Here is a 22691-nt window from a genome sequence, read left to right as displayed (position 1 = left end):
TGAAATGCCATTAGTGTCAGTAAACTATCGACTGCAAAATCTGTTGACGTCGACGCTTATGCTTCGGATCACTCTTATGTGATCCATCGTTTGTGACGCTTTATTCCAACACTAAGTTTAACATTTTTCCATGCCCTTATTATTAAATCGAAGCTCAACCTTCGTGAGAACCAGCGGCGGGTGGCATGTTGTTATGTTCCACCTGCACATAATTGTGAATTGTGATGCCACACAAGCTAAATAAGTAGTGATGTGGAAGGTCAATGTTCGTGTTCAGCTCCCATCGTTCGTACTTAATTTCAACCACACTTCTACATCACATGGATGGTAACCGGGGCAATTGCTTCTTATACACAGAAACATCGTACTACCTACATCGTGGTTGAATTACTACGTGCCTCCAATCTTATAACAATACTGATGTTTTGTGTACCGATTCATTCAACAATGCCTCCCAAGAAATGTGGGTTCATTAATGGGCAACTTTTCAACACTTCGATACTAAAGAAATGTTTACAAATACGACCATCCAAAACCCGTCACTATTTTTCATTATCAAACACGGCCAAAACTTCCCTTACAGCAGCATTTTCCCACGTGCCAACAATGAACCTACCCAAATTAATTCGCCAACCAATCAAACGCTCATCAAACCCGCCCGAAAGGAAAGACCTTTCCCGCGATACATTCGCCAAATGTGAGTGACTTCAATGCCGGCATAGGACGGTAACATGATATCAAATAATTACCGGGCGCGTCAGCGACCGCGCACAGCACCGCTGTGGGTCGTGGCCACGAAGAAAATGAACTCAATCTTGAATGGAAAGTGAAACCCCGATTGGATGAGGTAACGACGTAACGACAACGCTCCGTCACTGCCGTACGGGGCCGCCTGGGACCGTATAGACGGACAGAAAATTTTCTCATGGGAGACAATTATCCCAAAACGCGTCGCTGCGATCGCCGGACGATGGTAGCAACAGTGTGGTATGGTATGGCACGACATACAGACAGTGGAATGGAGTACTATATGGAAACGGTCCGAGAAACACTCACTGGCTGCTACGAGCTCTTGCGATAAGTATAACTTTGCACAAGGGTGGCGCATTTCGAAGGGATAATTTTACGGATCTTTAACCGGCTACAATGGGTGTCATTAGGAAATAGCTGAACAAACTTTTTAATGTTTTGCGTCTGCTCGCAGTGGATGAAGAGCGTGAGCGTGCAAATATTGAAAGGGCCATTGACTCTAGTCGGAAGCGGGAATGATTTGCGTTGCTGACAGTGCACGCGAGATTTGCCATGTCGGATTCGAATCGGCATCACTTCACAACTGACTTTTAGAAAGTTTTTGGAAAACCAAAACCCCAAACGACAAATTTTATAATGCGTGTAACGAAATTTCATACCGTGTTGCCACTTGAAAATGTACTTCAAATACGCAATACGCAAATTATTACATATAGAGAAACTAATGTATAGTGTATCCAGTTAAAGGGTGTTTGCGCGCTTCTTCACAGTCGGTAATAGTGCACACTTTAGATCAATTATAATTTGTACTATGTAATATTGGTCCGTCCTTTGAGTTGATGAGTTTGACAGACTATTTATTCCTGAACAGTAGATATAGGGTTTGCAGCCATTTGTGGTTTAGCATACAATGATTGCGTACTGTTTTTGATAGTAGTAGAGGGACTTTCCTTGCCTGATTCTGTGCAAGGTTTTGCGTGATGTAGTGTTTCACTGCAGAATTGGCATGTAGGAATCTGTCCTTGGTGCGTGACCAGCGTTCTTTGACTGAAAGTCCCATGTTCGATTGATCAGCATATAATGGTCACGTATGAAGGGATTGGTTTGATCGAACGCATTCCAGTGAAGAAATACCTCCAAATATCAGCTGCGATAGAATCCACTTCTCCGTATCTTGACATGTATTTTAATGTTTCAAAGATTTTCTTCCATTTAATTCCACTATGTTTTTATAGTTAGATGCACTTGCACTTCACTATTTAACAGATACCGGTATTTCGATTACTACTTGTAATCCTCTTCAGTGTTTGTATCAGTCTATGTCATAGACTGATACAAACACTGAAGAAGATTACAAGTAGTAATCGAAATACCGGTATCTGTTAAATAGTGAAGTGCAAGTGCATCTAACTATAAAAACATAGTGGAATTAAATGGAAGAAAATCTTTGAAACATTACGTACATTCCACCAAGACCTCCGTTCGCGTATATATGTATTTTAATTTAATCCCGATGTCAGGGGTTAAGTTATGTAAGCGAACTTCTTTAGAGCCATTATCAATGTATACGATGATGCTGTTTTTAAAGTAGTCGCATTCAGCGGTGTTTCGCGAAACGAAGATAATTAGCACTTGAAGTGGAATATGATGCAGTTGGAGGGTGTTAAAAAAGGAAAAAAAGAAGGGTGTTAACTTCTACCATATTGAGCTCCATCTGCACTTTTAATAATTGTTCCACTTCCGGAAAAGCTTGTCTTAGGACATTTTGAAAAGTCAATAGCAACACGGTTAGTCCGCACTGGGGTTTACTTTTGCTGAGTGTCGATACTCATCACTATTTCACACGGTAGGCAGAGGCAGTTTGTGCTTCTGCTCTGTACGAGTTGAAAAAGGAGACTGACATTAAAAATATTTTGAATACATAGTATCGTAACCAGAAAGTTGGTTTGGGAGGGGTTTGGTGAAAAGCATGCTCAACCATTCTACAAACCCAAAGAGTGAATTCAAAACTGCTCTTTAGTCCACCAACGATGATCTACTTCTCTAATATGTTGAGGGGACCTTCTCGAAAAACAAAAGTAAAAAATATATAACTAACCTACCGTGTCAAGTACATGTAGAAATCGGTATCGAGTGATATCGTCCGAGGTCAACACGTCTGAAGGGTAGTGCATCACAACCAGATTTGCTGACATGTCTGTATTTTAAAGGTTTATTACAGGCATGCTACCGAATTCAGACATATTCATACTTTTTAAAAAGCGCATTAACTCTTCACGCAATTTGCTCTGCGAAGGTATAATTGCACTCTGTATTCGAGCAACATAACAGAAACAATTTACATACTAAGAAAAACTCTACGCGGGAATACCCAAGTCAAAAACATCAATTCAGAAAGTCCAATGAAAAATTTGTCCACCCAGTAATATTTGCCGAATCATCAGCATTCTCTAATTCAGCGACTTATTCATGCAGTATTTTAGAAAAAAATAACAGCATCGCCAAGAAAAAAAAAACAAGAAACAAAGAAGATGATTTCAACACCGTAATCCGCAAATCGAAGAAACAAACCAACGACCTCCAAGATAGCAGTGACGATAGTATGGGCGAAAGTTACAACCGTAAAAGATTGTTGATCATTATTTGGGTTGGGTAGTTGCACAAGATATTACTAACTTTCAATCATCGAATCGATCTGAAACTTTCCGGGTAGACGCGTTGTGAAGATAACGTAATCTAAATACGAGTTTCAATAATAATGAATCTATCTAAAAGTGAGATCAAAAGCTCATTTCTCGAATAAACAAAAACAGAAAATTGTCATTTCCAGTAAAGTTAGTAAATTAAGTTACAAGAAACTTTTTCGGAGGATTCTCTACCTCGCATAGATTTTGAAATTATTAAACTATTAAATAAAATTTTAACGGAAAAGCCATTTACTTTTTTCGCTATTTGGCCTGGTTAAGAGGTTTTATACAAAGTTGAGGTTCTAAAAAATTTATCACTTATCTACTTTCGAAAATACCTGTGCAAATTATCATCCAGATTAGGTAAACGCGATATCTCGAAAACTACTACTTTTTCTTTAGTTTTTAAATTGCTCGTATTGCTAATCGTAATTGCTTTATATTCTTGTGTACTTGAACGGTTCATTTTTCATTCAAAAATTTTCAATTTGTTGCAATGAACTTTTATTTAAAATGTTGAACACCTTAAGCATCTTTTTTTTGTCAACATAGTTTTTATCGAAAAAATAATTGTTTTTGGAAAACCGAAATGTTCAAGTAAACCGCAATATTTTTCTTCATTTTTTCCCTTTTTATTTCAGTTTAGCAGTTAATCTGGGAGAGTGCTCACCGCAAGCCCCTGCGAAAAAATGTGCTTCGAGGGAGGGGCCATTTTTTTATTTTCTTCGTTAGTACTACCAACCGTCTTTCGCTTTTTCAAAAAAAAAATGTCTATTACTCTTTAAAAAAATCACGAACTTAGCTCACTTTTTCCCCTCAACTTTGTATATATCCCCTTAATACGTGACATAAGAAGAATCATGTGTCAGATTCAAATTGATTGAAAATATCACATTTAACATTTTGATGGTATATTTCTTGCAAGTAATCAAAATAAGCTATTAATTCAATGCCAATTTTTTCGTGTTCTACAGTGATATAACCTCTTAAATACGTGTGTGGAATTCGTTTGGAATTGTGTTTTTAAGCAACACTAAAGGTATACAATTTCAACAGCCGTCAAATGCAAACTACTCGACATGTTTATAAAAACACACAAAGATTGAAGTAAAGCATTTAAGGGCAGGTTCTTCATGGTTCGAACGAAAATAAGGCAAAGTTTTTGTAGAATAATTAGTCGGCTACTTTGAACGGCGTTGTATGGCGCCCATACTTGTGCAGCATACTGCAAGGTGTTTCGGTATAGAGTATATTCACAATGCCTTATATTTGCCGAGCGTCCGAAACTTATCACCTTACATTTATCAACGTTGCTGCATACCGTTCAGCAAGCACCATTCCTTTATATTGGCTGTATCGTCTTGGAGCACAGCAGAGTCGAGTACTGAGGCAATTGAACGAAAAAATTCAGATCATCAGCATAAACCCAAGCAGCATCGCTTGTTGATTAGCAGTTTCTACAACAAAACTTGTTGAAAAGAAGCGTACATAAACCAGTATTCAACTGTTTTAGCAACTGAAAAAGCGCACCAGCAAAAGTTTATCATTATGCAACAAACCGCGGCCATTACATGTTGCAAGTGTTGCTTGGGAAGTAGTTTTTCAGAGTTGATGCGGGTGCAGAGATTATTGATGAATAAGAGAAAGATCAGTGGCCCTAGGTGACTTCCTTGAGGCACACCGGTTGGCGTTACGAATGCGCTTAAGCGTGTGGTGCCGATTCTAACCAAAGCGGATCGTTGTGAGAGGTAAGAATGCAGCCATCTGGTTACCTAGTCAAGAAAATGTAATCGCTCTAGTTTTAAAACAGCAATCTTGTGGGCACCTTGTCGAATGCATTCGCGAAATCAAAATATATCGTCCACTTGTTGACACTTCTTTACAGCTGGAACTAGAAAGCTCGTGTACGTCATCAAGTTCGAAGTGGCGAAGCGTTTTTTTTTACAAGTCCGTGTTGTCGTTCGTCGATTATGTTGGAAGAAGCAGCGTACATCGCATTGTAGACAATTTTTTCCAGAACTTCAGCTAGGCAGGTCAGCAGCGAGATTCCTCTGTAGTTTTCAACATTGTTCCTATCTCCATCCTTATGAATAGGTACTGTAGCAGCTTCTTTCCATGCAATTGGGAAAATATTTTCCGGGATTGAACGCTGGAAAATAATACTTACTGGTGCAGAAAGTGCCAAGGCACAATGCTTTATAAACATAGGAGGCAAGCAATCCGGACCAGGCCCTTTCAAAGGATCAACGCTGGAAAGAGCGCTCAATGCATCGGAATCATTTACGTTAGGGAGAGGAAGGTTGATATTATGCGTTGGCAATGTTACAAGGTACTATTACGATGGATAGACAGGAGGGCTGGTCAATACATCTCGGAAATGATCTGCAAGAAGGTTCAACGACTTGGCAGCGGACTGCGAATTTCCGTCTCGAAGATAGACATTTTCTGGTACACCCCCGGAACGTTTTCTGCTGGTTATAAACGTCCAGAATGTCGAAGGATTGTTTCGAAGGCTGCGCTGAACATGGTTCAGATATTCATCGAATGCACTGTTCCGGGCTGTTTCATATTACAGTTCAGTTTGACGAAGAATAGTTTTGTTGTCGTCGGTCCTATGATGTAAATATCGCTTTCATTGTTTCCGGAGTACGTTGCGTAGGCGACCAAGCTCAGCGTAGCACCACAAAATTTTATAATCGGTTTTTCTGCTGATACGTTTTTAGGAACATTACGGCGAAGAATCTAATATATGGCATCATAGAACGCCACAACTGCCTAATCTAAGTCATTTCCAACCAGCATCTCACACGAATTGAGTGTACCAATGGCCATTGAGACTTCACCGAAGTTGCATCGAGCAAAGTCAAAGTTGAAGTCGTCGTTAATTGTATCAAAAGCTTCACCGTCAACAGAACGCATATCAAATCTTAAAACGAAAGGTTTATGGTGAGAGTCAACCTTCAGTATAGATGTGGGAGGCTCAATCAGTTCGAACACGTCCGTGTCATTAACGAAAGCTAAATCGAGGGTCATGAAAATTGAATTTTTAGGAAGGTAGCACTCATAATCGTCATCAAAAATCCACCGAAGATTATTATCACCTACAACATGTACATTGTCGCGTCTATTAGATTTGTGCAGGAGGCTTTGGACTTCAAAGGAGTGAACGTTGTACAAGTCAGGATCATTGTTCGGCCTTAGATAAATGCAGCAAATATATAACGATCAACCTTGCAGTGCAACGCGTACGACAACTTTCTCCAAACATTCACATCGAGGCATTTTTAGGATAGTCCCAGTTTGATGTTTCTTTATCGCTATGAGAACACCACCCCCGCGACGTAGATGGCTGGTAGAAGAGTTGCGATCGCATCGGTAGATTGCGAAGTTCGTCGTTAGCTCGGAGTTTAATATATCATCACGTAACCAGGTTTCGGTGAGAACGATAATGTCATAGTCGCAGGAAGTGAGCGCAAGCAAGAAAGCCTGCGTTTTTGTTATCATTCCACGAACGTTCTGGTAGTAGACGGACAGGAAATCAGGTGTTGTACGCAACGGCATGCTATGAACCAAGACGTTTCCAGGGAGTGGATTATCATTTAAAGCAAAATATTCGCCTGAGAAGGGAGTTCGGAAGACCCCCTCACGTTTATTATTCTAGACTTCGTCCGAACCTGTGTCTTGTAATAAACTGAAATCTGATTCAATCCACAAGTTATGTACCTATTTGGTTATGCAGTCTTCGACTTACAAACCACTATGTTACCTTTATCCAACGCTTCGGTTCTTGAAAAGGTCTCAAACAAACCGAAATGTCGGTTGAAGACAAAAAGGGTTGTGTAAACTTTAAAGTCCAAACACAACAAGAAACATTGAGAAGAAATATTCAAATAATTCATGTTATCCAGTATACAGGGTGATCATACGTCCTGGTTTCCCAGGACATGTCCTGGTTTGTAACTGACTGTCCTGGTGTCCTGGTTTTACTCCTCTACAACGAGGTATTCATGTCGGGCATCCGGCAGATATCCGTCAAGTTCTAGGCAGCTATCAAAATTTTTAAAATGAGGCCGTCGGATTTCTGCTATAATTCTGCCAGCTTGAACTCTAAAACGATTGCACCTGAATTTCATAACGCTTTGGGTTTAGTGCACTATGCGACTTCCGAGAGGTTAAAAAAGGAAAAAAAAAGTGAAAGAACCGGTTCTAATTATAGGACAAACCCTGGGTTCTATCTATGTCGACTAAACGATGATTCTCGGCTTACATCTTTAATCGTCCTTCAATATTACCTTTGGTGTTTTTGAAACGGCACATTACTTCTTACTTTAAAGCATCTCTAAAAACACTTCTGCACTAAATACATGTTATTGAAGTAAAGCAGAAACATCAACGGGCCCAAGTAGCTTCACTAGGCTACTCCTGATGTAGAAGTAAATGTGGGTGGCTAGCAATCTCCAAAGCGATAATTCTCGGTCTGTGAGCATGGATCAAAACACCTGTAAAAACTAGCGTACCGATACCAGTGGCACGTTTTCACTTGCAGGAAATTCGCCAACATGTTCCAGTCTTTAAAAGCAAATAAGCCTGACATTAATAAGTGTGGAATAACTTCATCGAGATCAGTTTTGAATTGGTGATTATGGAACCAATTTTTGTTCAATGCAAACAGTATTGACGATCAACGTTGATTCACGCCTGGACGTTAAAACAGCGACTAACTTACCGTATTTAACGTCCTACAGAGCAGGGAATAGGGAGTATGGAATGTCGCACTCAAACTGATATTTACACTAGCCTATCTGCAGGTTTTTCACAGATCGAGAATTATTTTTTTCGGCTGTCATTGTAGATTGGTAGCCACCCACACTTACTTCTACGTCAGGAATAGCCAGATTTGGTAAAAACTATTTTTCTCCATTAAGGAGAAAATTGTTTAAAACCATCTTTGCGCATGGCGAGCACAAAACCTATAACTAAATTGGTTATGGAATTTGCGTTTCAACTTCGTCTCATCAGAATCCGACACTAACTTAGTTAACGAATTAATCTTAAATTTTCTTGTTCCTCAATACTATTTAGGAGCAGATGTTTAGCTATGCTCATTTGTTTAAAATTGTATCTATCCCAAAGTATATACGTACTGTTCAATAAGTGTTTCGTTTTTCTATTCATATATAGTTATCTATGTCAAGTACTACTAAGCGACCAATTGAACATAAACATAAATTACTTTAATCTCCCAAAACAGCTAACTAATTTTCGTGCTGAACAGCGGTCTGAGTTAAAACTTTAAGTTCGAGAAACCAGATGTTGCCGATGATTCACCCAAGACGGCAACTGCACAGAACCACCAAAAAGCAACCAACTAAAAAATCATCCAATTTATGACCACTTTGTGATTCAGATTAAGTTTTTTTTTTGTTCTAGTCATTTTCCTCCGCCACTATTTACGACGGTAGACTGAACAAAATCAACAGCGAGACAAACCTCATTAACACCACATTTGCTCTTTCTTCCCATTTTCTTCCGTCACAGTGCTATGCTCGTCCCGGACCGCTTCGATACAGGTGGAGAAGGAGGCCTACTTCAATGGTTCATCGTACCTTAGGTTAAAGACGCCAATGACCCTATGGAGCCATTCGGCGATTAGTTTTAAGACCTGCCGAGGTAAGAGCGTACGTGTGTGTGTGTGTGTTTTGTGCCCCAATATGTAGTACATATCTTAATTCACGGCTCCCCTTCCATGTTGCTCGCAGTTTGAACCCAGCCCTCTTTTTCGTAGGTGTTCATAATTTGATAGTGTTTCTTTGTGCTAGATGCTTCCGTGCTTGCTTTATATTCGCGCGGCGAATCGGCATGATCTACCAAATGATAAACTGTTACAACACCAAGCCAGCATAGAATTGTTGATTACTTAACCATAATTAATACGAGAGCAGCGGAGCTCAGAAAGAACGGAGGTGAGCGCTAACGGTTGCGCGCAATTTGCTGGTTAGCGGTAATTTGGAAACAATCCAAAAACCCGTCTTTTTGGTTAAAGGTTTTCTTCCGCCCTTTCAGTTCAATACGGGTTCGATACTTAATTAATTCGATGCAACACTTCACTGATTTCCGTTGAAAAAAAACTATACTCCTCCACAAAAAAGGCAAAATGCTTATTGGGAGGTTTTCAGTTTTATACATTTCACCATCGATTGTGGCTTTTGTGACAAAAGTTTCACTTTGCTTTCGACAAATACAGATTGCCTGCCAGATACGATATTCCGATGCGGATTTTGGCATTACGCTTCAACCGACCCTTAAAGCATTTCAGTACTATTGCCACGGCTTAATTCGCAGTTTCGGCAAGAAACGTCAAAAAGAAACTGTTCAAAACAAAGTTAACCTTCCGGCAGTCGCGCTAGTGCACTGAGTGCACGCTGCTTTGAAAATCTAGCGAAATCGTCTTAGGGCACCAGCGGGTGCTCGTCCAGTGAGACATTTGCGCGACTTCCGGAGGGTTAATTTCAGTCCAGTGATAGAAGTGCTGCAATAATTTCATTTCATTTTTGTTTCATTTGCCCGTCAGCCTCTTTTTACTCTTTAGTGGACAAGGGCCATTTTTTGGAAGCTATTCTATTGATATCATACCTGGTTTTCATTCCGAAATCAGATCATAAACGACAAATGAATATCCTACATATCACCAGAACAGAAAAAATCCCAAATGCAAGTGGTATCGTACACAAGAGCAGAGCGTGGACCCCATTTTAAATGGCTGTAACATTACTGACAGCCATTGACCTGAAATTTGGAATGTCTAACGTGCTCGCATCGTTAAACAAAATGAGACATAAACTTTCAGGCGTTTATTAGATAGAAAGCCACGGTAATGTGTTCAACGCGATTTTCTTTCGCCGCTTTTAAAAGGTTTGAGATCATGCCCTCAATCGTGAAGCCAAAAGCCGTGGTTGTCGTTTCATTTTCGATTTCGTTTGGTTTTCTTTTTTCTTGTTCGACTTCCGACTTGATCCGCACTAAGGGCCCATCACCCACGCCAAAGAAGTGACTCCGACCCTAGATATCATCCCAAAGACATTACCTACCTTCCGAAGGAAGACGTTACCGCAGATTTTTCCCATCAGAAAATCTCAATGACCTCGGCCAGGATTGAGTCCAGGCCCACTGGGGTGAGTAGCGGTCCCTATACACTCAACCACCCGCGACGTTTCGCCTCGTGTTTCGTTTTCAGTTTTCTACTTTCTGCTTTCTGTGTTCTGTTTTTGTTTCCAGTTTTCTGTTTTCCGTTTTCTGTTTTCTATTTTCTGTTTTATGTTTCTTGTTTTGTGTTTCCTATTTTCTGTTATCTGTTTTCTGCATACAATATTCTGTTTTCTGTTTTTTGTTTTTCCTGTTTCCTGCCATCCGTTTTCCGTTTTCCATTTACCGTTATCTGTTTTCTGTTTTGGTTTTCGTTTTTTTTGTTTTTTGGTTTTTGTTGATTTTTTTATCTTTCATTTGTTAGATTTTTTAGCTTTTTCGTTTTTTATTTTGTTTTCTTTTCTTTTTCTTTTTTTCTCTTTTCTGTTTTTATTTTTTTGGTCATTTTGGTTTTATCGTTTTTTTGTGTTTTGTTTTTTCGCTATTTCGTTTTTTTAATTCTTGCTCATTATTTCTGATTCGTTTTTTTTCCTTTTTCTTGTTTTCTTTTCGTTTTTCTTTTTTTCGTTTTTTGTTTTATTCGTTTAGCTCGTTTTTTCGTCTTTACGTTTTAACGTTTCCCCGCTTTTTTGTTTTTTGGTTTTTTGTTTTGTTTTGGCGATTATTATTTTTTTTCCTGTTTTTGCCTTTTTGTATTCTGTATTTTATGTTTTTTGGGTTTTCTTGTTTTTATTCATTTTCTTTGTTTTATTCCTTTTGTTTTTCTTTTCGTTTTTTGTACTTAGTATTTTTTGGGTTTTTTCGTTTTTTTTCCATTTTGATTATTTCATTTATTCGTTTTCTTGTTCATTCGTTTTTTTTTTGAGCTTTGGATTTTTTCTGTTTTTTCTTTTTTGGGTTTTTTTCCGCTCTCTAATTTTTTTGTTTTTTCGCTTTCTTTGTTTTTTTCCATTTTACTGTTTTTTGTTTCGTTGTTTTCTTTTTTTTGTTTTTACGTTTTTTGTTGCTTGTGTTTTTTGGTTTTTCGTTTTTTCCCGTTTCTTGTTTTTAGTTATTTTAATTTTCTTGTTTCTTTAATTTTTTGATTTTTAGTTTTTACATTTTCACGTTTTTACGTTTTTACGTTTTTACGTTTTTACGTTTTCTAGTTTTTATTCATTTTCTTTGTTTTATTCCTTTTGTTTTTTCTTTTCGTTTTTTGTACTTAGTATTTTTTGGCTTTTTTTTCGTTTTTTTCCACTTTGATTATTTCATTTATTCGTTTTCTTGTTGATTCGATTTTTTTTGAGCTTTGGATTTTTTGTTTTTTTTTTTCTTTTTTGGGTTTTTTCCGCTTTCTATTTTTTTGTTTTTTCGCTTGCTTTGTTTTTTTCGCTTTACTGTTTTTTTTGCTTCGTTTTCTTTTTTTTTGTTTTTACATTTTTTTGTTGCTTGTGTTTTTGGTTTTTCGCTTTTTTCCCCGTTTTTTGTTTTTAATTATTTTAATTTTCTTGTTTCTTTAATTTTACGTTTTCACGTTTTTATGTTTTTACGTATTTACGTTTTTACATTTTTACGTTTTTACGTTTTTCCGTTTTTACGTTTTTACGTTTCTACGTTTTAAGTTTTTAAGTTCTTACGTTTTTACCTTTTTACGTTTTTTTTTTTTGTTTTTACGTTTTACGCTTTTACGTTTTTCAGTTTTAACGCCTTAACGTTTTTGCGTTCTTTCTTTTTTATGTTTTTACCTTTTTTTACGTTTTTATGTTTTCACGTTTTTACGTTTTTACATTTTTACGTTTTTTCGTTTTTAAATTTTTACGTTTTTACGTTTTTACGTTTTTACGTTTTTACGTTTTTACGTTTTTACGTTTTTACGTTTTTACGTTTTTACGTTTTTACGTTTTTACGTTTTTACGTTTTTACGTTTTCACGTTTTTATGTTTTTACGTTTTTACGTTTTTACGCTTTTACGTTTTTGCGTTTTTACGTTTTTACGATTTTATGTTTTTACGTTTTTACGTTTGCACGTTTTTACGTTTTCACGTTTTTACGTTTTTAAGTTTTAACGCCTTAATGTTTTTACGTTTTTGTGTTTTTGCGTTTTTACGTTTTTACCTTTTTGCGTTTTTGCGTTTTTACGTTTTTACGTTCTTACGTTTTTGCACGTTTACGTTTTTAAGTTTTAACGCCTTAACGTTTTTACGTTTTTGCGTTCTTACGTTTTTACGTTTCTACGTTTTTATGTTTTTAAGTTTTTACCTTTTTTACGTTTTTATGTTTTTCGTTCCCACGTTTTTTCGTTTTTACATTTTTACGTTTTTACGCTTTTAAGTTTTTACCTTTTTACATTTGAACATTTTAACGTTTAAGTGTTTGCACGTTTGATCGCTTGAACGTTTGATTGTTTAAACGTTATTTCCTTTTCGTATTCATTTTCGTTTTCTATTTTCATATTATATTTTCGATTTCTACTTTCGATTTCTACTTTCGCTTTCTATTTTTGTATTCTATTTTCGTTCTCTATTAACGTTTTCTATTTTCGTTTCCTATCATCGTTTTCTATTTTCGTTCACTATTTTCGTTAACTATTTTTGTTTTCTATTTTCGTTCTCTTTTTTCGCTTTCAATTTTTATTTTCTATTTTCGATTACTATTTTCGTTTTCTATTTTTGTTTTCGTTTTTTATTTTTGTTCTGTTTTCGTTTCCCATTTTCGTTTTCTATTTTCGTTTACTATTTTTGTTTCCTCTTTTCGTTTTCTGTTTTCATTTTCTGTTTTTGTTTCATATTTTCATTTAATATTTTCGTTTACTATTTTTGTATACTATTGTAATTTCCTCTTTTCGTGTTCCATTTTCCTTTTTTTTCGATTTTTATTTTCGTTTTCTATTTTCGTTCTCTATTTTCGCTTCCTGTTTTCGTTTTCTATTTTCGATTTCTATTTTCGTTTACTATTTTTGTTCTCTATTTTTGCTTCCTGTCTTCGTTTTCTATTTTCGTTTTCTGTTTTCGTTTACTATTTTTGTTTAGTAGTTTAATTTCCTCCTTTCGTTTTCTATCTTCATTCTATATTTTCCTTTTCTATTTTCTTTTTTTGATTTTTATTTTCTTTTACTATTTTCGTTTTACATTTTCGTTTTCTATTTTTGTTTTCTACTTTCGTTGTCTATTTTCGTTTACTATTTTTGTTCTCTATTTTCGTTTTTTTATTTTCGTTTTCTATTGACGCATTCTATTTTTGTTTTTTTTTCATTTTCTGTCTTCTTTTTCTATTTTTTATTTTCAGTTCCTATTTCCGTTTTTATTATCATTCCCGTTTACTGTGTTCAATTTTAAGTATTCGTTTTCGTTTCATTTGGATTTCATTTTATTTTCGTTTGGCTTTTGATTCGTTTCTGTTTCGTTTTCTTTCGCTTCATTTTTGTTTCATTTGCTATTTATTTTTGGTTCGTTTTTATTTAGCTCTAGATTTTTTTCTTTCATCGCTGTATCGCAATTTTCATTTCGTTTTATTTTGGAACACGTTTTCATTTCATTTTCAAGTCGTGTTCATTTTGCATTTCTTTTATATTCGTTTTGATTTAACCGACATAAAACTGACAAAATCGGAACATTGCTTCATTCCTTGCTATCTACAGCTGACAGTTATTATTACTATGTATGTTGTGTGTCATCCAATCTGCCAACTACACGAGGTCAACATAATGATCAATCATACACAAACATACTTTGAATCATAAGTAATGTTCCCAAGATACCGCTACATGCCACCGAACAGCCTACCAAGAAAGGTTCAAGCCAAATAATTAACACACTTCCGAGCTTGTAACGCACCCAATTCCATACCCACATAGTTGAACGGTAGCGGCAGCAGCAGCAGCAATAATATAGTAACAACAACGTTTGCAGCACCGAGGTGACTCATGCATGCTGGGAGCGCGGGAACTTCCCAAACACTGCACTCCCCTCTTGATCTAATGCGAACCGCGCGGGCTGGGCAGCGAAGTACGATACCAAATCTAGGTCTGCGTTGCTTCAAGGTGTACAGAATAAACGTGTTTTGTCATGACAGAGCTTTCTGTTTCTGTTTCTGTTCCGAATACAAACCCAGTTTGGTAGATTCGGACCGCGATCGCTAGGTGAGTGTTGCGACTAACATCATGGCATCATGCAACACAACCTACATGAAGCCATCAGAAACCAAGCGGCTGGAAAATGTTATTCCCGTTTACGGAATCACTGATTGTTGCAGAAGAAGCGAAACGTACAATCGATTCAACTGTAGAAGAATGATTTCGAAAGTGATAGGAAAGTGGTTAGAAAATAGGCTTTCGGAGAATAATTAAAATGTTATCTTCGATCCGACGAAAAGACTAACTCTTTATATTGCACGAATAAATCTTGTGCCCTGACTTGGAACCGTCTTGCACCAGACCGCATTGTGACCGCAACAAAAATGTTTAATGGGGCTACATATAGCTAACAATGCCAAACTATGTGTAACCGCTCTCGAGTGGAACAATATATGAACCGATTCTAGGAAAATCCGTTCATTACCAGGTAGGATCGGGTCGAAACTGGGTCAAACTGCGAGCAAAATATAATTAATGACTTCCTGCGTCTTCTAAACAATAAGCTTCTATATTTCATCGTCCCCAACATTGCACATTTTTTTTGCAGGTGGAGAAATCCTGTCTCAGCGATACGCCAGCCACGCCCTGCTGGTTTCAGTGCTGCCGGATTCGATTTCGATAGTGCTGTCGGCGCCCAACAACCAACCGCTGGAGGCGCGTGTTCCGGGTCGCTACCTGGACAACAAATGGCACACGCTTCAGTTCGTGTACCAGCTAGGCACGTTGTACTGCATCGTCGATAAGCAGTCGACAACGATCGCCAACCAAACCTTGAACTCGCAGCTGATTACGAACAAATACATTAAGGACGAAGCTGCGGTGTTGATCCTGGGAAATCACTACTCAGGCTGTTTGCTGCATGGCCCCGGGCTGGTGTTCAACCAAAGTGCAATGAACAACGAAGGGGTTGTGTTTGGTCCTTGCCCTCTTGCTCCTGGACCTTGTACGGATCACGACGTTCTGGCCGGGATTCCGAAGGATCATTGCTCAACGGATCCGTGCATGCAGCACGGAACGTGCATATCACGCTCCGAAGGGTACGAGTGTCACTGCACGTCCCGGTTCAAGGGGAAGAATTGTGAGATTGACATGGGTAATCCTTGCCAATCGCATCCGTGTCAACATGGTAGTACCTGCCAAGAAGATGTTAAGGGTGACTACAAGTGTATCTGTGTTCCCGGATATACTGGTGTTCTTTGTGAAACCGAGCTCAGCGCTCATCCTTTGTGTGAATCGAGTCCGTGTCTTAACGAAGGAATATGCCGCGTTCCGCCGGGAAAAAATACTTACGAGTGTGACTGTTTAAAGGGTTATATTGGTTCACGATGTGAGATCAATTGGGACGACTGTAAACCGAATCTTTGTTTGAACGGTGGTAAATGTGTGGACGGAGTTGACGCTTTTACCTGCGACTGCAAGGGAACCGGATACGGAGGAACCCTTTGTCAGAACAACATCGACGAATGTTCGGTGAATCCCTGTTTGAATGGGGGTACCTGCTTCGATACGTACGGGTCGTATCTTTGTGAATGTCCTACCGGTTTCACCGGTACCAACTGTCACCTCAGCATCAACGAGTGCAAATCTCAACCGTGTCAGCATGGTGGCACCTGCATCGATACACAGGAAGGCTTTGATTGCCGCTGCCTACCAGGATATTCAGGAGAGCTATGCGAAGTCGCACCTGGCTGCAGCCAGTGTCCGATCGATTCCGATTGCATTGGTGGGCAGTGCGTTTGCAAACCGGGAACAACAGGTGAGTTTTAGTAGCGCCATGCTTTGCTTTAGAACCTTTTCCACGCTCTCACCCTAGGCTAGTGAAATCTTTGGCATGACCAATTTTATGCATGTAGAAAATCGGTAAATGATTCAAAATGACAAAATGTTACTGATGTTAGTTTGTTGGATTATCTTCATAGCAATATTTTTTTCTACAGCAAGATTCAAAATTTGTATTATGATCCACAAATCGAAACTGTCTTATAATTCAAAATTATGAAATAAACTCTTCTGTGGTTTTCGAATGACGATGTAAATAGTATGCCAACTTACTAGGGCTATGTATAGAAAAATAATCTTTTTTAGACGCTTGCTCCGGATGTGACGTTGTTTCTAGCAGTCACCCTCCTGAAGAACATGCACCCAGCCACCATGGGCCACAAATAGCTTTTTTTGGTCGAAAATCCAATACTTATAAACCGTTAGTACTAGGCATTCAGTGTGTTTAGAACAAATACTCTACAATAATTGTCATTCATTTTTAAAAAATCAAAATTGGGGTGACCCTCCCGATTATTAAAATGGAATGGAAAAAGATAGGATTTTAGAACCTTCGAAAGACATTCTGAAAATGTCTCTTGACTGTCGAACTTATCTCATAACGGGTATTTTTCGGCTTATCAGTCGTGAATTAGACAGCGAAAACAATAATATTATTTTTACTTCCAACGTTTCGATGGAATTATTCGACCTTTATCAAGGATTAAAAATTTTGTTGTTGTTTTCTTGTTATATTAAAATTTGTTGAAAAAGTGAAGCGTCCTAATATTCTGTCAGCGTCAGATAGTCGTGCCGTCGTTCGCACATTTGTGCACTTCACTGTATCTGATGAAATGAGTTGAAATTAACTCTCGTTTTTGGATAAATGCTTGGGAAAAAGCGCTAAGGTTTGTCTGCTAACTCTGCTGTTGAATGTTTGATAGCAAACATTCAACAGCAGAGTTAGCAGACAAACGTTAGCGCTTTCTACCAAGAATTTACCCCAAAACGAGAGTTAATTTCAACGCAGAAACGTGCATCCTAAAGAGACTAAGATTATAGTGTGATCAATAACGTAGATGGCCACGCCCATGCAGGACAATTCTGGGACGGGAAGGAATGTTAGTGCAACACCTGTGACTATTATGACCGAGGAATTCTCTGCAGCAGTAGGTAAGGGAATGAATCAGGATATATCTTGGTAGATATTGTGATTTAACTAAGTACTCACGCGCTTTGTCTTTTCATTTTAAATCAACTTAGGTGCGCGACATTTAGTAAAAATATGAATGCCGTTCGAAGAGGCATTTTAATAATCATTTTTCCGCAGGGTATCTTTTCATGTATAGACAATGTGATCTTAGTAATATATACGAAAGTCGTTTGCAATCAATTTCAGGGAATTCGAAACGAGCAATTTGAACTCCGAACAGCCGAGCATCGGGAGTATTGCTTCTGATTAACACTTCAATGATCATTTCCTAAGTTTGCAGTACAAAGCAAGGGCACAAAAAGTATAAAAGATATGCCAAATGAATATGAAGAAATTCACTTCGAAATATTGATGAGAAGTTGGCATCTCCACTCTCCCTATCAGGTACGTTAAGGTTAAATGCCAAATTGCAAGCGACATGTTTATTATGCGTAATAAATATGATAAACACAACGACAAGGGCTCTTGTTCCATCGGCGGCCCAGAGTAAGAATGGATGGGAGAAGAGCAATACTGGAAAAGACCGACTACCATATGAGCGGTTTAAACTCGAAAGATGGATAATTTTGAAGAAAGGACTAGGAGTGCGATTTCACGAAGTTTTAGCTTCTGATACATTTTCTGACAGAGTGAAGTTCTAGAGTGTTGAAATGTTTATCACTGTTTAGAAATGCAAAAGTAGAAAGCTAGTGTCAAACCTTCAAAAGTCACTTTTGGAGATATTCGTCAATGTAGATTTGTCTGTAGACAGCTCCAGTTTTAATAAAACAAACTGGCTTATTTTTACACATCTACAGTTCGCTTGCCACTCAAAAAACTTTTTGTACAATTCAACAGCTTCATCTTAGGCCAATTCAATAAATTTCCTACATGCAAGTTTGTTTTTTTAAATACGGTTTTTAAACCAAAACTTTGAAAGTTATTCCTTGGCGTGGAAGAGCCAGTATATTAATATATGCTGTTACTTAGTGTAGGATTAGACTTTTTCCTTTACGGTTATTGTACAACCGCCAGAAGAAACCTAAAACATTGGTACACAATCGGGAACAGCGAATCAGAAAAGGTCACTATATGTCAGTTATTAACTCAATGCAGAATGGATAATGGCTATGATGCAAAACCTTAAGATCCGTTTAGGTTAAGTCTTCGGTACGGAGCAATACTTAGGAACTCCTAGCATGTTATTAGTCGCCTCTTACGACATGGGAGCAGGTTCCCAGTGGTGCTATTCTTGGCTGAAATAGTGCAAAAAGATTCTAGCCCGCCGGACACCACACGGTCTTTCTTCAATCAAGGCATTATGTAGGAAAAATTTCTAAAGGGTCCCGGCTCAGAAATCGAAAAAAATATTTCATATATTTGAAGTACAACTCTCAATCGCGTTTACTAAAATTTTCAACGCGACTGATAACTAAGAACTAAAATTACAGCTCTTGAAGCGTGATATCAAGAGCTGTAATTTTAGTTCTTAGTTTCTTTGAAAATAATATAGAAATATAAAAAAAATGATATGATAAAAAAAATGATATAATATATATTAAATCATTTGTTTTTCCTGCACTTATTTTATCACATGATTCGGAACCGCAAAATTATCGCGCTTCCATTCTGCATTGTCAGCAACTTTTGGCAATATCATAAACAAGAAAAAGATAGATCCCTGCCTACTAAGGATAAAAACGATTTTAATCCACCTAACAGTGTGATGAGACATTTCTTATAACTCTTATCACTCTCTTCGGATATTATATCGTTTGAGAACATTTAGAACTTGATGCTTCGCGATGTTTTTGATAACACATACTACATGGGATAGTGGCAGGACTCAGAGAATCGCTCAAATCAGCATAGGACAACATCAGTGCTAGAAATCTCAAACCAAATCAATGGGAAAGCGAAAAAATGGCCCATAAAATAGACATACCAACGAATTATTGTTAATGCTCTGGTAATAAAATATCTATATTGTGATGGGAAAACTGAATTTTCCTAAAGGGGTTATATATTGCACTGAGCCAAAAAATCGAATTTTTTTTTGAATCGATTTGAAGTTTATACTTTACTCAAATTTCCAACGCGACTGAGAACTAAGAAATCAACGCTTTTTCTTGAAAGGGCGATACTAGCAGTGATACCATTCAAAGAAAATCAACAGTGAATATTTCCAGACTTGGTTTTATTTCCTATTTAAGAACTATTGTGTTTTTTTTACATCCTAGATTACATGATTCAGTGATCGAAACCCAAAACTTCATAAAGTATTTGAAATTATTAAATTAAAATTTGTTTTTGCTATTGAAATTGACAAAATGATAGTATCGCTCCTTTGGCGAATGTTTACTTTTTCGGTCCCACCTATCAGCATTGAAGTATCGCCCTTACGTTTTCTTACAATAACTACCGTTCTACACCACCTATTTCGTCCGTGTTTTTTAATAGAGATCATTGTTACTATTTACAGCTGGTATCAGCTTGATAAGCCTAAAAAAAATACGAAAATAACAGTTTCGCCTCTAAACTGCTAGCAAAAAAAGTATCGCCCTGTTTGTTTGCATGGAGCGTGGAAGGCGAAACTTTAAATAAACAAACAAAAATACAGTTTCGTCCGTTGTATTTTTTGCTGTAGTTTAAGAAAGCAATATCGTAGAATCCAAATTTTTAGGTTAATTTGTTGCGTTTCAAAGCCCTCATTCGCATGTATGAAAAAGCCTTATGTTTATATTTGTAAGTATCGCCCTATTCACAAAAAAGGGTTGAAATGAAATCGCAGCTTCTGATATCACGCTATCTCTGAAGTGTATGCGTGCATAGTTCCAAATTTTACTTCGACATCGACTTTTTCTAAAGTATGGCCCAGTAGTATCCTTGATTTGAATTATTATCGCTAATCCTAATGCCAAAGAACAAATAAAAACCTCTCGAAAACTAACCGTTTGGGAAAATCATCATCATTACTGAAATTTTCATTTTCACGAATCTTTTCGATAACATTCCGTTACATGCGTTAATTCACTGGGTGCACAGTGCTCTGAAAATCTAGCGAAATCGTCTTAGGGCACCAGCGGGTCTAATTCAGAGCTATCTGCGCGGCGAGTTAAATCTGTAAAGAATACTAAAAATTAATTTCTATTCCATAATTTTCAGTTCAGCAATTCGAGAGATCGTGCTCACCGCAAGCCATGAAAAATAGACTACGTTGTGAAGCGATGGTCACTATTTATTAAAAAATCACGGTTAAATAATAAATAAAACTATTAAAAAATTTCAAATAGTTTATAATTTTCACAAACTTATTAGGAAAAATTGTTTAATAAGCTTTCGTAATATTGTGTAGGAAAAAAGCTGAAAATTTCAGTATTTTCTCTATCTGCAACATATAAACCCTTAAGTATACCAATTAATTGGTATACGAATTGGAATAGGTTCGCCAAATTTTGGAAGAATTCTATAGAATAACCCCTTGAAAACTACCTAAAAATTGTTGTAGTTCGATGCAATAAAAAAATCTCCAAAAATGAAATGTACCTATTAATGTGAAACACAGCGAATAATACATACAATAAAGACCCATTTTTATCTGTCTCATGGCGTATTTTAGGCTGACAAAATGGGGACATTGACTAAATCGGGCAATTTTTTTCTTTATAATAAACTGAAGCTGTTAAAATATTCTTCTCGTCCCTTGATAAAGTCTGATAACTATTTCTGATTATGATGAACTTTTTATTTTTGCATACTTCCATCTTCATGATAAGGAAAACATGCTCAAGAAAGGATTTACTCGAATTCAGTCTTGTTCGTCTGCTAGAGCCCATCATTCATTTTTGGCTGTTAAAATCGGGGTTTCAATGTGTTATAATAGATATTCAGCATTCGAAGAAGTTTCTTGTGAACGAGTGTAGAACGACTTTGTTTCTACTTACTTGAAATCAGCGGCGTAGCCAGAAATTCGGTTTGGTGAAAATCGATCATACTGTCCAAACGGCATAATTCCGAAACCGTAATTTTTGAAGTTTTAAAATTATTCCGAATTAATTTTTCAGGAAATAGTAACAGAGTTCGTGTCTTTAGCGAATTTGTTGAGACTTTATTGTAGTCATGAATATTAACCTGAGAAATTCACCATAAATACTTCTTGGACGATATACCATCAACATTATTTTATCAAATGATGCCCTGTTTAACGTTTGTAAAACTCATCGAAGATACTAAACCGCCGAAATTCGCGGTTTCAAAATGATGCTATCTTGACCTAAAATTACTGTTTTTAAACATTTGACCTATACATATAATTGGTCATAAAACAAAAATCAAAAGCTCATCAAAATCGAGCAGAACCTGCTAGAGTCGAATGGAAATCGTCATTTTTCATAAATTTCTCTACATTCGGAAAGTGTTATCCTCGTTATTAATCATATTACGTTTTCGTCTCAACTGGACGCATTCCCAAAATAAAAACCTGTTTCAATCCACCTAGTGGTGCAATTGTGCTTTTCTCATTTGTCCAGACTACGATTCCATGGCTGGTTACGTTCAATACAATGGTGGATATGAATATTACATGTTCAGTACGATTTGCACATACATACAATGGATCGACAGCCACGATCTTGAGATACTATGTGATACTGAAACATCGCTTGAAACCAGCGGCGGATCATGGAGAAAGATCCGGGAGGTCCAGGTACTGCCGAAATTTTTCAACTTGTTAAGTAATTTTAAACTAGTTTTAATTTTAAAGTAGCAATCCCTCACTGCATACTCCCTCCGGGCCGGTATGATTGACGATTTTTGGAGTGATTGCATAACCTTTCTATATGAGAAAGGCAAAAATGTACCAAAGTCCAAAGAAGTCAATTTTTGTCAAACATCTCAATGTTTCATGCATTTTAAAGTCATTTGGTATCAAAAATACAAATTTGATTTTGAAAATTTTTCATTTCAGTTTATATGGGAATTTGCTGTGTGATTGCACTCTTCAACTCCCAAGCAACCAGAAGTTCGGATAATACTTAAAAAGCACACT

The 22691-nt window shown here is 37.2% G+C and overlaps 1 protein-coding gene across 3 annotated transcripts in view; it reads left to right on the top strand.

The window, feature by feature from the left end:
• LOC131684186 (protein crumbs) overlaps positions 1-22691 on the top strand; it is a 144962-nt gene that overhangs the window by 73182 nt on the left and 49089 nt on the right. For all 3 annotated transcript variants that reach the window (XM_058966840.1, XM_058966839.1, XM_058966838.1), the window contains exons 2-3: positions 8976-9107; positions 15242-16450. In XM_058966840.1, the coding sequence (XP_058822823.1) occupies positions 8976-9107; positions 15242-16450 (1341 nt within the window). The remainder of the gene's footprint in view (positions 1-8975; positions 9108-15241; positions 16451-22691) is intronic.

This window comes from Topomyia yanbarensis, chromosome 2 (genome assembly GCF_030247195.1).
Source record: "Topomyia yanbarensis strain Yona2022 chromosome 2, ASM3024719v1, whole genome shotgun sequence".
Classification (NCBI taxonomy): domain Eukaryota; kingdom Metazoa; phylum Arthropoda; class Insecta; order Diptera; family Culicidae; genus Topomyia; species Topomyia yanbarensis.
Note: the sequence above shows the minus strand (reverse complement) of the source record. Positions and strands in the feature narration are given on the sequence as shown.